This window comes from Schistocerca piceifrons, chromosome 5 (genome assembly GCF_021461385.2).
Source record: "Schistocerca piceifrons isolate TAMUIC-IGC-003096 chromosome 5, iqSchPice1.1, whole genome shotgun sequence".
NCBI lineage: Eukaryota > Metazoa > Arthropoda > Insecta > Orthoptera > Acrididae > Schistocerca > Schistocerca piceifrons.
Window position 1 is genome coordinate 154,519,818 of NC_060142.1, and position 17,266 is coordinate 154,537,083.

Consider the following 17,266-nt stretch of genomic DNA (forward strand, 5'->3'; position numbering starts at 1 on the left):
AAAGATAGTGTTATAGCGTCGTCGCTTCTCTTTATGTATCCTCACCTTGAGTAATACAATTTTACGAACATACTACACCATTCGCGAGCTGCTAATGATACAGTATGACTACAGAGGTCATCGTGCGGGTATTACATTAATTCTGCAATGAATTGCTTAGCAAATATTACCCTCAGCTATGCAGCTGGAATGACTCATTACACAGGTACTCTATGTTGCATTTGGTTAAGTGACCAGTTCGCTGCAATCCTGCTTCTACTGTTCGTAAACACTACTATATTCTTAAAAAATGGTTCAAATGGCTCTGAGCACTATGGGACTTAACTTCTGAGGTTATCAGTCCGCTAGAACTTAGAAAACTTAAACCTAACTAACCTAAGGACATCACACACCCATGCCCGAGACAGGATTCGAACCTGCGACCGTAGCGGTCACGCGGTTCCAGACAGTAGCGCCTAGAAACACTCGGCCACCCCGGCGGCATACTTGTATGCTGACCATCCGTTATTTGACTAAATATGAACCACAATCTGATTCGCATATATATGACATGGGTTATCGCCGGCACAAAGCAATGACTAAGGGTTGGATGCCGTTGAAGTCCCGTTACATTGATGGCAAGACAAATGTTCGCAAATCTCCTGTGCTGCCTCAAAAAGCAATTGCATCTTAAATATCGAAGGACCGACGTCCACACTGCCACATCGCGTTGATTAAATTTTGTGACGTCTGGGCTTCGAACCTGGACCTCCTGCTTACTAGACAGAAGTGCTGATCACTGCACTATTATTAATTTTTTTTTATAGTTTGAGAAGACTTTCAGCACCAGGTAGGCGGAGGCAAAGAAGGCAGGTGTCGCAGATCCGAGGCCTCGCCGCAATGCTTCCCCCGTACCTGTCACTGAGCAGCTGCATTAATCCCATGTATTCCATGTTTGCGCCCATATATTCCTTTAAATTGTAGAACAAAATTGAAGTAGTAATTAAGGTAAAATAAATTACAGTTGCCGCCTCCAATGGCGTGCATTCCTTGTAGAAAATAACTTATAACAGTGAAAAAGGTGACGGAAAAATACATGACATTCATTCTGAAATATATTCACAATTTGTTGTTATGCACTGGGTGCATATGAGGTCTGTAATGAAGACATATATTTATCAACAAATGAAAAACGTTTCGGAGCCGGAGGGGTTTTGCCAAATTAGAACAGTTCTAATTTTAGGACCAACGTAAAAGAATATTCCGGGAATAAAAAAGTGAAAGAATAGTATTCTGCCTCTAATAAAAAAACTGTCCCCCTTTTTGTAGCTCACATAAAGCAATAGATAAAAAAATTGACAGCATTCCTTATATTTATTATATTCTTCTTCAGCTTATAATGTTCTTCTGCAATATAAAGCATGTACTCTTCTTAGTTCTAAGTTTTGCTTGTTACGACATAAAACCCAAACGATGCCAGATGTCACAAATAACTGTTATTCTTTGCGGACGGGCAACATTTCCAGTCGGATTGTAAAGCTTCAGTTATCGGTATCTGACTTCTTGCTGTTCTGTGCTAATTTCTTCTCAGTCGAGTTCCAAATTCTGATTCTATTTTCACATAAAAACATGAGCGCTACAGTTTCTACCAGCCGACATTTGTGGCAGTATGGAGATGGTCTCAATCTGATTTTCCATAATCGTTCCGCTGTGGGTATGGTTTCGTTTACAACGTCGCACCATACGGCATTGACTCTAGTGGGTAGAATTTTATTGTTGATATTTTTCCTGACGTTCCTCCAGTCTTTTGTAGGTTAATTTACCGTAATTAGTTTGTGAAGACGATGTCTGGTAATATAATAATCATAGACGGTTCTAGTGTTGGTTTGTGCTGGCGGAAGTCTTACACAGCTCCAATCGCCATAGTACTTTCGGACGTAATCTAGGCTGGCATGCTACATTAACAGGAGCGTTCCTATCCCCAGGATCTAACGAGAGGAACAGAAGTTTCGTGACGCCTGTCTTAGTAGCATGTATTAGTTCAAAAGCACGTCTTCAATCCCAAGTCCTCTGCCTCTGCAAGTCATTGCCTCTGCAATGTCGCCGTGTGGAAGTATACTTTGAAGATATTTTGTTTCCACACATACCAAGAGGCTACAGCTAATATTTTATGTGCAGTGACCTGTGGTATCGGTAAGACTGCTGCGAAATGATATATTGCTAAGTGTGTATGTATTTATAAACTGAACTTTCTGCAGTCGGTCTAACGATCGCATGTCGTTGTCCTTCAACAAGGTTCCGATGACATTTAGTTTCCGCTCCCAATTGTTCGTGGCCATGCGCTTGGGAATCGCCTTTAACCACAATCCGAGTTGGAGTCTCTCTTCAGTTACATCTAACCAGGGCGCACCTAATGCAATATTGTAAGAACCGAGATGCAGTATTTTGGATTTACAGTTTTTCAAATTTGTGGTAAGAACTTGTGAGACCAAGCTGCTTTAATTCATCGGTCCTTAAGCTTACTCACTACTTAATCTAACTTAAACTATCTTACTCTATGGACAACACACACACCCATGCCAGAGGGAGGACTCGAACCCCCGACGGTGGACACTGTCGGGACACAGCATGCAACCTCAGTGCAGCACCTATCTACACGCGCTCCTCGTCAGACGCAAATTCCCCCGGTCCATTATTCCACTCTCTCGAGGCCACACTGTATTCCCACGAGGTTTCGGACGATGACGGGTGGTTAGCACTGAAAACTTTTGATGACCCGTCGAGACCTGAGTAATTATACAGGATGTTTTAGGCGGAATAGATAATCGTGTAGGAGATGGTAGTATAGACAAATTGCAGAAAAAATGCCATATAGCACGTGTCCAAATTTTATTTCGTACATGTAGCTGGGTTCACTGCATTTTCGTTTCGTATGTTGGTCCTTACAGGACCCAGTAGTCTACACTTCCTTGAAAATGAGCTTCCAGCGTTATTGGAAGGGTTTCATTTGGATACAAGGATGCGTATGTTCCTCCAGCATGACGGGGCTCCTGCACATTCTAGTCGTCAGGTAACACAGTATCCAAACCTAACATTTCCCGGAAGATGGATCAGTAGATATGGGCACTTTTCTTGGCCTTCAAGGTCCCCGGACCTTATCTCTTTGGATTTTTGCTTGCGGGGATGGTTAAAGGCGAAGTCTGCAAAGAAAAAGTAAACCCAAGAGCCGATTTCATCGTGCGGATGATGAATAGTGCAGCCCTCATAAAAGAACGCAAAGACGACCCTCTGTTTTACCAAAAGTAAACGTTGTGTTGCAGATGTTACACCTTCTTCCACTTGCGACTCAATTTTACAATGCTTAACCGTAGTTCATGATTTTCAAGTATGCAAAATGCAATGCTTAACTGCAAGATGATAACTAGAACTTCAAATTCGAAAATGACAGTTAAAACATATACTGACAGCGTCGCGCCGCGTTCACATGGGCGGCGCCGGATTTCAGGAGGCGGGTGGCGTCTGGCCGGTGGCCGGTAGCCGCTGCAGTGCGAGGAAACGCTCGAGCGTAAGTTGTTATGATCGCGACGCAGCCACGATCTGTCCTGCGGAATTGTTTCTGGAATACTTGTTATTGCTGGTGGGTAGAATGTCAAGCGAATTATCTTCGATGTTCAATCAAACTCATAACTTTATACGAGGGCCGACATGTAGTAAAATATATATATATATATATATATATATATATATATATATATATATATATATATATATATATAGAGGTGGACGCGAACAGGCGACTATCAGTTTAGAATGCGCGACTATTACTGCTAGACCATGGGCTCACACAGTGCGAGCACACATCGGAAGTAGACAACACTTCCTCCTAACACTTCCGCATCTTACGGCGTTGCCAGATTGTGCTGATGGCCGGACTTAAGAGTTGTCAGGGGCGGCCAGTTTTATTGGCCACCTTAAGTGAACGACTCGGACTTAGTCTCTGTGGCGGCCGGCCGGCAGCCAGTTTTTATGTCTAAGACTGTACGTTGCAACTCTTTTAAATCCGATGTCTACCTCCTCAACATACGAAGTAATGAACCTTTCTAGCTTTCTACCACAAATTTTAACGTCTTCGTTTTTTGTTGCGCTTAGTGTTCTGTTTACCCCTGGTAATGTTGCTCTTACCATTGCCAACTGCTCCTCAAAAGATCTTTCGTATCCCTCTACATATCCTCTGTGTATTCCTGTAATATGTAGCATCAGTCTAATGTAGTGTAAAAAATAGCATTTTAATTACCTCACCGAGCCAGTTAAACAGGCCTCTCATGTTTTTTGTCTCGTGGCGTATCATCTGGTGAACCAGCCTCTGAACTATTAGCTTTCCTGTGTGACATGTCACCTGTTGGTTTTGCAAACAACAATCCGTTAAAACTACATTAAGTTCTTTTACCATGCCCCTACACCTCCGTACAGTTAGTTTACCGTATCTTTGTCTTCTGAAAACGTTCAGTTTAGATATGTTTCAATCCTCTGTGTGGTACTGTGGATTTCTACTTTTCCTTAATTATCATACTAAGGTCCTGAAGACGTACTTATTTTTGAAACTCCATAATCTGTTTTCAGTTGTTTACCTCTTGCTGTATTTGCTACTGCTGCTACTACTGCAGTAGTAGTAGTAGTAGTAGTAGTAGTAGTAGTAGATTTTGTCGTTAATCATACAGTTTATTTGTTAGCCCATTCGTTTTGTATCATTGATTCTCTAGCTACATCTTGTGTATCTTGATTTCTAACTTTGTTCACATAGGGGTGTAGTGATAACTTACCTTTGCGCATTCTCGTTGCAATGTTCCTGGGATGTTTAGTTTCCCGCTACACGTAAATTCAAATGGCATGTAGTTCGTAACGCTGTGTGGTGTGTTGAATACGAAGATTGTATGCGGTACCCACTTGTCTCACTTTGGTCTCCTGTCACTGTCTCAGATACTCTATCAGTGTATGGAGACTTCTCTCCAATACACTGTGTGGCATGCCATTGCGTGTATCTTACTACTATGCAACAATTTACAAAATCTCTTGGAAAGATAACTTAAAAATTTTACCGTGGTTCAATTAGAGCTACTACCGGAATTCCATATCTTAAAACTTGTAAAAACGATTCTGCTACTATCTCAGCATATTGACGCTCTATTGGCATGCCTGATGTAAACTTACTGGAGTTACCTTGGAATGTTAACATGTATTGCTCACTTGTACTTCACGAATTTAAAAGGCCTACAATGTCAACTGAGCTCTCTTCGAATAGACTTTCCGCTGTGTCTGTTATTTCTGACGGCATCTTGTCTTCGTCTGTGTAAGCTTATTCTTTTGGCAAGACGGACACTTACACCTGTATTCGTCCACATCATGTCTCATTCCTTTCCAATGCTTAAACTTCTTTATCCTTTAGAACGTTTTATGTATGGCCTGGTCTCCTCCCAATAGATTATCATGCATTTAATTAGCATCCGGTGCGTTTCCTCAGGATTTATCATCATTTTTTTGCTTTTGCATTAACTGATATCTCATGACGTCCTATTTCATTGCTCGCTTGGGTTTGTCCCACGTTCACCTGATTACCCTTGTTCTTTCCCTCCAGCTGACCTGTCATTATCGGTATTTTCAGTAGGCCGTGTCCTACTAAGAGCGTCTGAATTGCTATTCGGCTTACACGGCTTGTAAATTACGTCATAGCCATATTCCTCAAGTTTAAATCTCCACTTCGAATCTTGGACTTGGATCCTTTACACTGAATAGCCATTTTAATGGCTTGTGGTCTGTCACCACTTCAAACAATTCTACGTATATGTATAGTAATAACTGCCTTCCTGGAAGTGCTACAGCCAACAGTTCTTTATGTACCTTGTTTAATGATCTAGATGTGTACGCAATGGTCAAATCTTCACCAATTTTTTTGCTTTGGGCCAAGATCGTCCTACAGCTGAATTGCTCGTATCTGTTGCCACGATATTTGTAAAATGTGGGCACTGAAGTAGCGTTGGGTTAACTAGTTTCTCTTTTAGTTTTTGAAAAGCATTATTTTGTCTTTCTTGAGCAGTTCGTGTATAGGCTTCTCGATTTTACTAAAATTCGCAAGAAATTTGCGAGAGTACGCGATAAATCCAAAGAACCCTTTGAATTCTTTCTTTCTCCTTGGCTGTGAAAAGTACTTGACTATCCCTCCACCTATATCATGTAAAGGGTGATCCCTTTATTAGTTAGACAATGACCCAAGATCTCGTACTTACCTGGTCGCAGCTCTAACTTTTTCTCTCGCAAGCCATTAAAAATTAAACAGTTTCTCATTACGCTTCCATAACACACAATATTGTCTAGGTATGTTTGACGATTGCGGTTACGGTCCATTCATTATTACTTTTTGAATAGTGCAGTTTACCCTTCTAAGGTAGTTGTTTTTATAAGTTACTGAAGTCAATAATTACTTAGGAGGGGCAGGATGGGCTCGTGGTCACAACTTTACGTAACACACTTGTTGTTAATCTACAGAAATTCTGAAGATGCGCCACTAGTGCGAAATGCATCCATTTTAAAACCAATACCTGCAACAGACACTACCTTTTTATTTGAAAAACGGCTATTCTGGTGTACCTGTTCTGTCAGTCATACTGCAGAAACGGCAATGCTTCCTTTTAAGGGATACACAGTGGGAGACGACACATTTGTTTCAGGTGATCACGCACGGACCGTCTCTGCCATTTCACGTCTCATCCACGGACCCGGCGCGTTATCATGAAAGATGACGCAGTATGTGTTGCCCAGTTGGGTCAAATAATATTTTATCTCTTTACCTCTTCTGCCAGGGCTAATTGGCCATAAATATATCAAGCTCCGCCAGCATATTTCTCCCCATTCAAATACCGAAAACGGATTGCCGTATGATACTCCATTTCGTCAGTGGGTGGCATTTTGTTTTCGCTCCTCTACGTTACTGCGACGCAGGTCTTTCTGTAAACAAACATTTTCCGATTCATCGCGGTAGGGTACAAGGACCAGTGCTAAATGTTTCGAAGAGATAAACAGTCTTGGGTGCGAAACAGGCTTTACTTTTTCTTTTTTTTTTTACCAATAATGCTTTTCGCATCATTTGAGGCATCTTCAGAGTGACTGGCATAACAGATTTTGAGCAAATATGGTGCTGTTCATGCAAATGTCTTAGATGGCAGTCGAGGGACATGAAAGGGAAGCAGTGGTTGGGAAGGGAGTGAGACAGGGTTGTAGCCTATCCCCGATGTTATTCAATCTGCATATTGAGCAAGCAGTAAAGGAAACAAAAGAAAAATTCGGAGTAGGCATTAAAATCCGTGGAGAAGAAAAACAAACTTTGGGGTTTGCTGACGACATTGTAATTCTGTCAGAGACAGCAAAGGACTTGGAAGAGCAGTTGAACGGAATGGACAGTGTCTTGAAAGGAGGATGTGAGATGAACATCAACAAATGCAAAAAGAGGATAATGGAATGTACTGGAATTAAATCGGGTGATGCTGCGGGAATTCGATTAAGAAATGAGACTCTTAAAGTAGTAAATGAGTTTTGCTATTTGGGTAGCAAAATAACTGATCGAAGTAGAGAGGATACAAAATGTAGACTGGCAATGGCAAGGAAAGGGTTTCTGAAGAAGGGAAATTTAACATAGAGTATAGATTTAAGTGTCAGGAAGTCGTTTCTGAAAGTATTTGTATGGAGTGTAGCCATGTATGGAAGTGAAACATCGTCGATAAGTAGTTTAGACAAGAAGAGAATAGAAGATTTCGAAATGTGGTGCTACAGAAGAATGCTGAAGTTTAGATGGGTAGATCACATAACTAATGAGAAGGTGTTGAATAGAATTGGAGAGAAGAGAAATTTGTGGTGCATCTTGACTACAAGAAGGGACCGGTTGGTAGGGTATATTCTGAGGCATCAAGGGATCACAGATTTAGTTTTGGAGGGCAGCGTGGAGGGTAAAAGTCGTAGGAGACCAAGAAATGAATACATTAAACAGATTGAGAAGGATGTAGGTTGCAGTAAGTACTGGGAAATAAAGAAACTTGCACATAATAGAGTAGCATGGAGAGCTCTGCGTCAAACCAGTCTCTGGGCTGAAGACCACAACAACAACAACAACAACAACATGCTGCTGTTCATGCAATGTCTTAGGAAGCAAACATCGTTCTCAAAATTTTAAGAACTTTGTGTGGCGCTCTGATGTAGTGTTTAGTACAGGGTAAGTCACGTTTAAAATATATAAAAAAAAACCTTAGTGGGCAGTTGGCCTTGTGGAGTTTTAACTCTTTCGTGAGCCGTGGGAAACATGCTTCCCACTACAATATACTCGCTCCTAGTCCCGTGGGATCCACAGTTGCCGCCTCTGTACGGTGCTACCACCTAGTGAACAGTATAGGCTACTACTTCCAATCTGTAGCTCTCGCCGTTTTTGCTGTACCTTCGCGCAGAGGCATTGTATAGCTGAGTGTTGCTCTGTAGAGGAGCCTTTCAGTGCTGTTTGCGTGACATTTTGTGATTTTTTTTTTTTCCCTCAAAGCTATAGTATTAGGTAAATACTTTTGATTTACCCAAATTTATGAAGGAAAGCGTAAAATTGGAACGAGGAGAATTCCAGTTTGAAACAAAAGGGGCCATTTCTGCAGTAAAATGGATGGACAGCAGTCCAGTCAGTTTCCTGTCTTCAGTTCATGACCCATAAGAAACAGCCACAGTGAAAAAGAAAAACAAGGATGGCACTAGTATAGAGATTTCTTGTCCTGAAGTTGTGGCAGAATACAACAAAATAATGGGTGGTGTCGATAAGTTTGATCAATTACGAGAAAGGTATGCTATTGGCAGACGTTCTGTAAAATGGTGGTACAGAATATTTTATTTCCTGGTGGACGTTGCTGCAGTGAACAGTTTTATCCTGTGGAAAATAAGTAAAAGAGAAAGTGGACAGCCTGATTGGCTCACAGCCAGACAATTGATCGCTGGCTTCTCATCCCAAAAAAGACGTGGACAGAAACCTGTCTTTCTGGCAAAAAGGGGTAAAGTACCTAAAGATTTTCGTCATGTGGCAGTAGGGGAGCATCAACCCATTTTAGGAGAAACCTACTGGACGTGCCGTCATTGTAGTACCGAAGCTGCGGAAAAGAGCACTCGCTGTGTTTGTACATATTGCGTAGACCCGTGTTTCAGAAAATTTCTTGGCAAGTAATTTTGAACAATCATTGTAACGAGATAAGTAAATTTATCAAATAAATATGACATATATTGAAAAAGTTGTTTTTGTCATTTAACTCCAAGGAAGGCAGTGGGAAGAATACTTCCCACCTTGTTGTGTGACGTCACTTTCACAGTTGGAGCAAATTTTATATTATGTATCATAAATATACCTATTGTTAACTACTATCTGCTCTCCATTCATTAAAAAAAACTGCTCAATAATTTTGCCCAAGAAAGGGTTAAGACACTTGGCACAGTGCCGTTATAGAGTATAAGCTTCTCTCACTGAGTACCCCTTGTAAGTAGGCTACGTGGTGCACGTTGCAGGAGTTCGGGTCGCTGCTTTCGGCGCTGCGGTGCGGGCGCGGCGGTTGCCTTGGCGCCATAGTGAGCGAGGACCCCTTGGACACGGCGTCTCCGTGGCGCTGCAGCGGCTGCGGACAGCAGCTGAACGCCACCAAAGTGCGGGCGGTACAGGCCGCACTTGGCTCCATGCTGGCCAAGGTGGACACCGGCAGGCCGGAGGCCGTGGCCGCCTACCTGCGCAGCCCGCGCGTCTGCTCGGCGCTCCACCCCTCCAACCAGGTCGCCGTCGAGCTCAAGAGCTGCCTCGTCTGGCTCTACGGCCACACCGACGGGCACAGCTGGCAAGGTTCGTAATGCTGGCGATCAACATTAGATCCCGGTTTTAAGGGAGGTGACCAACATCTGACCACGATTTTAAGGGATGCAATAAACTTCAACTGCACAGGTACACCGAATTTCCTTTCTAGTGGCTAGTGTTCCTGACTTTGGATCACTGGGTCCCTGTTTAGATTCCCGACCGGTCCAGGGATTTCTCCTCCCAGTGACTGGATGTTTGTGTTGTCCTCATCATTTCATCATCGACAGCGAAAAGAGTAGGAATTTATACGGCAATAACTACGCAGTTAAGCGCCCCACAAACCAAATATCAGTAATCACCAAATTTTCCTGGATTGGATGTAATTGGAGAAATATAAAAGACATATTTTTCTTATTTTGTAAGGAGCACGTTGTGCTCATGTGGGAGCGATCTAGATGGTTGTAAAACAATAAACTGGTAGCCAAGGTCGCAGGAATTCGTTTCATTTCATGAGTACCCGTTTCGACGAAACTAAAGCCGCCCTCATCCGATCTTAGGACACATACAGAATATAATATCAAGGCAAACAATGGTGATATTACTAGTTGCCTATGACACGCAGGCCTTACCAAATTGTCATACGTAACACATAGGCGTCCAACAGAGAGCCTGCACTTGTGTGTGATGGAGACCGTAACATTTATGTCATCTCTCTTGGACGCCTATGTGCTACGTATGACAATTTGGTAAATCCTGCGTGTCATAGGCAACTAGTAATATCACCATTGTTTGCCTTGATGTTGTAACCTGTATGTGTCCTAAGTTCCGATGATGGCGGCTTTAGTTTCGCCGAAACTGGTAATCATGAAATAAAAAGAATTCCTGCGTTCTTGGCTACCAGTTTGTTTTGTATTTTTCTTACTTCTATTCTCATACGGTATTACATTTTGAAGTGACTTCACAAATTGAAAGGGAGCTATTAAAGGGAAAATCGTGTAATAAGACTCATTTGTGAGGTAAATTCAGAAATGAGTATTACATTCTTTCTTTCGCTACTGCCTTTATCCCTCATTGGGGGCAGGGTCGGCAGGGTTAAGTACGGATCTAGTATGGTTAAGGAGTGGCCGGATACCCTTCCTGCCGCCACCCCATACCCCCCGGGACGGCATTAGTGTACCCCAGCTGTCTGCGTCTAGTGTAGATCGTGAAATAGTGTGAATGTATTTCAAATGTCTGCGAGTCGTGTAACTAAGGCGGGACGTGGGGACCAGCCCGGTATTCACCTAGTAGGATGTGATAAACCGCCTAAAAATCACATCCAGGCTGGCCGGCACACCGGCCGCCGTCGTTAATCCGCTGGGCGGATTCGATCAGGGGTCGGCGCGCCTACCCGTGTCCAGGAAGCAGCGTGTTAGCGCTCTCGGCTATCCTGGCGGGTCAGGAATGAGTATTACATTAAAGTGCTCTATATATTTGTTAAACTTTATATAACATGTGTCGCTCCTCTTATTCCTAGATCTGTGGAATGGAAAATGAATCTAATCCAAAGAAAACAATTTTTGTTCATCGCATATCGTGCACAAATATAATCACTTTCATATTGTACCCTACAACCAGTTAGTTACAGAAGCTGTAAAACTCTGCTGTGCAAATATAAAATACTCCTTGCAGTCAACTGATTTCGATCGTAAGCTTTGACTACATCAGTTCGCTGCTGTTTCTCGGAGTCCACTTATTGCGTGTTCAGTAAGGAGAAATTCCAATCTCTGCCGCACTCTGGCAATGAAAGAATTCATTGGCGACGAAAGAAAATTTGCACCAAGGCCAGGGTTTCGAGCCCTGGTCTCCTACTTACTAGACAGATGCATTAACCATTTACGCCACCTTGCACAAAGGCTAAATATAGTTGCACGGACTACCCAAGCACGCCTCCATCCTCAGTCCACATTCTCATTTACCACACACTACCGAATTAGTGCCCCTAGTCCTTTTTGCTCGTTGCATCGCGTAAAGTCCTGCTGCAGGATTAAACACAGAAATGGTGTCTGTTCTTTCTGACGTGTCTGAAAAAAACACAAGACTCATTATAGTCATCTTGCCCATAAGGGAAAGAACTCTGTCGAAGCGAAATGTTTGTGTCGTATGAGACAACTGACAAATGACGCAACGAGCGTTTTTAAACATAAGTCTGCATAATCCTCTTTTGCAATTCCTTATTATTCCACGTGTTAAATGTACGACAGCTGCTGATCGTTACGAGGCGAGCGCATCCGTAGGTTGCCAGTACAGTACGGACCGAGGAACAAGGGACCGTTCTCGCCGTCACGACCCCTCTAAACGCCTAAGCTGTGAAATAGTTTCTCCAATCCACGCATTCCCCTGAGTCATCCGACTTCTTTACGTAGAAAAACGAACCTCAAAATGATTGTCCACGAAAGTATGACCAACAGATTTCGAAAACCTTACGAAATCTGTTAGGGAACTTGCTCTATCGACAGTACCTTGCGGGATTATTAATTACAACAGCGTCCATTGGCGAAATATACGGGAGAAACAGGCGGTCAGTAAGGGAGCGCGGGTAAAATGGTTCAAATGGCTCTGAGCTCTATGGGACTTCATATCTGAGGTCATCAGTCCCCTAGACATAGAAATACTTAAACCTAACTAACTTAAGGACATCACACACATCTATGCCCGAGGCAGGATTCGAACCTGCGACCGTAGCGGTTGTGCGCTTCCAGACTGAAGCGCCTAGAACCGCTCGGTCAAAGAGGGCGGCCAGCGAGGATGATTAAGAGAATATTGCTCAAATACAGGAGATCCTGTAATTACGTGAAAGTTGGTCATCCTAGTGTTGGCTGTTGTCTGTGATACTTTCAGGTTTAGTTTCATTTTTTTTAGGACCTCTGATTTTGTCTTCATCGGTTCGGATTGACAACTACTCGTATTCTGTAGAAGTATTACTATTACTGTAATTTGTAAAAGGTGGTGGGTAGAACTTACTAACTCGCAACTTCCGTATATCGTTTATCTTTTTGGAACTTAAGAACTTGTAGAATGTAAACATATGTACAAATTAACTTGTGATATGACGTCATTACGATCTATCGTGCAAAATTATCCATGGAACGTAAAACTAACCAAATCCTTGACCGAGTTACCACTAGGGCAGCCGATTCCTTAAAAAGTCGAACTCCCACGTATAAAAGTTTCAAACACCTGATTAGCTCATAAATGAGTTAATGTATTAAATACTTGACGTTATGCCTGTAAAACCATTACAACAGAAGATGCGAAACCCCTGTTATGTTAGTTTTATTAGCTTCGTAGTATTCTCCCAAAGAGTAATGGAGTTTTCAAAAGCTTTGAAATAATGTGTAAAGTTTGTTGGAAGTAGATGAGTGCTCTCTTTCTCAAATACTGGATGAATATATTCTGATATTTTGCGCGCTGTGACTTACCCTGATTAAACACACACACACACACACACACACACACACACACACACACACACACACACTCTGCTTTATTGTGTTAAACCTTCAGTGATATTTTACCTATTAATGGCTAATTACGACAGCATTTTAAATTTTTTAAAATTCGGTCCATACTTGATTTTTGTCAACGTTTGAAGCGGAGATCAGAGGAAATACAGTAATTCGCCATGGTTCGAGGGGATTAGATTACAGAAGGTTGCTAGCTCCGTCCGAGTTGGCAGGAATGGTTTGCTGAAGTGGTATTACTGTCTTCAATCAATTTATTGATGTAACGAGCACATTTGTTCAGTGAGATGTCGCTGAGCCGTGTGCAGCTCGCGTTGGTGCCATTGGCATCGTGTAGTAGGGATAGTCCCATCTGGTTTTCTTCTTGTGTTTTTCTGGCGCCACTAAGTTTGCTAGTATTGTCTGTCTGTGAGTGGCGGCCGCAGCAGCAGCAGCGTTTATCGATATCTAGTACCGCGTTACTATCTTTGGAAGGACGTCAAGTGTTTCCCGGGTTGGGTGAGTCGGTAGTTCGGTTCGGACGGAGCTGGATGGAGATCCAGCAGCGCAGGGACTTGCCGGGACTGGTGGTGGCACGCAGACATTGCCAAATCGAGGGGCTGTAGTTGCGAGGGCCACAACTTCGTTGTCCACCGGACCCGGGACGTTTGAGTTGAGTGAACTTTAACCCAGTCGTGAAACCTCTATTTTGAGGTCACGCCGTTCGTTCCTACGTTGCTGCCTGCAGGGTCACCGAGACAAAGAGCAACGAGTGGAATGTTTGGAGTTGGCGAAATTAATTAGCTGTCCTCCACCTTTTATTACTCATTGAATTCCTTGCGTTTATTGATGTTCAACCAGCGGTATTCTTCTGCCTAGTGGCGGCTAACGGCCCAGTTACCTGCCCTGTAGGTTAGCGTATTTTCGCGGTAGTGCACTTTTCCTCGCCTTGCCGCTGCTGTCCGGTAAGGTGTGTAATTAGACAGCCTCCTTGATTGTGGTTCGGATGTTTTGTTCTTTTGGACTGCTTTGGTCGTAGTGGTTCCTTCTGCTTCTGGATGTTCTAAACACCGGATTCTGAAAACGCATGGCTGTCCGCCGGTTCCGCCTTGCCTGGATTGTGCCATCGTTGTGTTGTTTACCAGACGTTAGGTTGATTTTTAAAGTGTGTTGGTCTACGTTTAAACTGTCACTAGTTTGTTTCCATCCAGTTAAGTGAATACAACTCTTCGCCGCCTGTCTCGTCGGTTACAAAGATGAGCGACTTTTCCTGGGCCGATCCTTGGAGAACTGTCTGAGACCCACTTCTCTATTGATCTGATCACATTGTGATGATTGTGTGTCTTTAAAAATATTTTAGTCTCTCTTGGAGAAGTTTAACTGCTCTTAAGAATTGTTATCCATGCCTTCAGCCGTTAAATTGTTTTTGAGTTATTACTATTGAGGACTTCAGCCGACAAATAATTTGAATTTCTGGTCAATAAGGCATTCAGCCGTGAATCCAATTTGTCTAAAGAATTTTTAATTAGATATTGTCTTAACAGTCAAATTTGATAATTGTTCCTTATTGTCAACCTTATATGCAGTTGGTTCCACATAAAGTGTACGTGATTAAAAAAAAAAAAAAAAAACTGAGCAACCAACGGTAACTGAGTAAGGCTCGGTCCACAGTGAAATCCACCTTTCCCTAAGTACCAAGTTTCAGTTGCACCAAAAGTCTTATCAGAATGTCAGATATTCTTAATAATTACTAGAAAGGATCTGTATCGGAGAAAAGTTCATTCACTATCACTCGGTCTGCTGACTACTGGCAACCTGGCTTAACTGATCAGTCATCAGCACTTTCAACTAAGTCACCAGCACTGAAGGGCCGCTTGGCCTACTGCACAAGAGAAAATTACAAAGCAGTGACTTGTTCCTACTATTCACTGAAATTCCTTTATTCTCTCTCTGAGAGACAGGCAGTCCCCGTTCAGCATCATTCCAATGTTGTCTATAAAACGCTAAATACCTTGCAGTTTGAGTATGTCACCTTCTCGTAGTTGATATCTACTGCTCCATCAGGTGCTGCTGCGAAGTTTTACTGCCCTCTGGCTGCTTAGTACTGACACACACTCACTTCTAATCTGCTGCTGGCTGACGTTTCATTTCGTTGTTAAGTGACTCTGGGAGCATCTGGCCCTCTCCAGTATCTGTCTGGAACATTCACTTCGAAACTTCCCTCGATAAGTGGTCACCTTAAAGTTCGATTATTGCTCTAAATTCCACCCTAGGTTGTTCCATTACACATTTTGGAACTCGTCCTCGACCCTTCGCATCCTTTGAAAGGTATGAAGTGTATTGTTTACTCTCGTATTTGGCCACCCTCTCGGAATCAGGGTCCATTTATTTGGGAAGCATTATCTTCTCCTAATACCCTGTTTTTCTTCGATCTCTCACGTACGCAGGTCGGCCTATGAAACCCTGGATAATCATTTGTGTTACGACCTGACATGCGATTAAAATGATTAAAATTATTAAAGATTTCTAAGGTCGCGACAGTACAATGGACGTGAGTCAGGCCAGTTTTGTTAGAGTACTCTTCAAACAGCACAAACATGTCTCAGCACGAACTGGCAGTGGCGTGCACTATTTCAAACCTTCCTGGTAGATTAATCAGCATGCCGGACTACCTCTAAAATTTCCGACCTTTAACTTCTACAGGTAATGCTCTGACGTACTTAGTACCCAGTCCAGATTCACGACAGGACACGTTCCCACTGCTCTACTTCCTTTTCTCCTACCTTCCAAACTGCGCAGTTCTCCTGCATATGGACTAGCACGGCTGGAAGAAAATATGATGAAAGCCCTAGGCTGTGGTTAAACAATTTCTCCAGTGACCTCACTTCTATGAATGCTACTCTAGCAAAGTATGCAAGAGAAATAGTGTGGAGTTCGGGAAGTATATAAGACGTACTGGCGAAAGTAAATTAGTGAGGACGGATAATGAATCATGCCCGAATATATTTGTTCCCTAAGAGCATTGCCTGTGAAAGGTAACATCCTGACTTCGTCCAGCTTCGGTATGAAGTTTGAATCTGCCAAAGAATGTATAAAGTTGATACCAGAATTAGTGTGATCAAGAGGTAGGCAGCAAGCATGTACAGTATTATCGAGACACGAAATTAAGAGTAAACCCAGTCAGATCGATCTGAATTTTTACTATGCAGCAAATCAACTCGTGCCTCTAAAGCAGAAAATAAAATACACTAAGTCAAGAAAGCAGGTTTTTTGCCAAAACTTTCACTGTAGATGTGTTGAACTGATTATGGAACATGTATGAAGGGTAAGGCGCTCAACCTGAATGATTTGTGGTTCTTTGGGCCTCACCATAGCTAGCTATCACAGTTGCTGACGAAATCAGTCCACCCTGCTAGATACAAAAAATAGGAAGGCATCAGGTGGGGGTGTGGGGGAATGGGAGGTAGAGGGGTGGTACGTAATGCAGGGACGTATACGAAGGCAAAACAAACTGGTTTTATCGGACAAAAGATAATGAAATAGCTTTTTCAGCTCTCTAGTCTAACCAACTTTCTACTTCTCTCTGTAATTTATCGCCTCTCTTAATACTGTTTTCTGTTATGCAGTGGTGGCACACACAGTTGGTAATGAAATCTGTGAAATACTGGCAATAACGGGTTTCCCAACCAACTTTATACTATAGTTTCACTTCAGATTCTTTGATTGTAAATAACTTGTCCGTCATAGCAGCTGTGTCATTTGTTTAAAGAAAGGAAAATACTTTCTACCGAACAGTCTAACCCACTTCTCTACTAAAACTGGTTATACTCTCAAAAAGACTCGGTCGCATTAACTATGCCCATGTCCATCGCAGTCTCAGTATTTGATTTAAAAACGAAATTGTAACGACTTTCTAAGTCTTTTACTATATGTCACACTACTGTATTTGTTACAT

At 42.5% G+C, this 17,266-nt stretch overlaps 1 protein-coding gene across 1 annotated transcript in view; it reads left to right on the forward strand.

The window, feature by feature from the left end:
* The window catches only part of LOC124798821 (SET domain-containing protein SmydA-8-like), a 207,404-nt gene that overhangs the window by 98,565 nt on the left and 91,573 nt on the right, over positions 1-17,266 (forward strand). Inside the window, exon 6 of the mRNA XM_047262350.1 lies at positions 9,553-9,877. Within this exon, the coding sequence (XP_047118306.1) occupies positions 9,553-9,877 (325 nt within the window). The remainder of the gene's footprint in view (positions 1-9,552; positions 9,878-17,266) is intronic.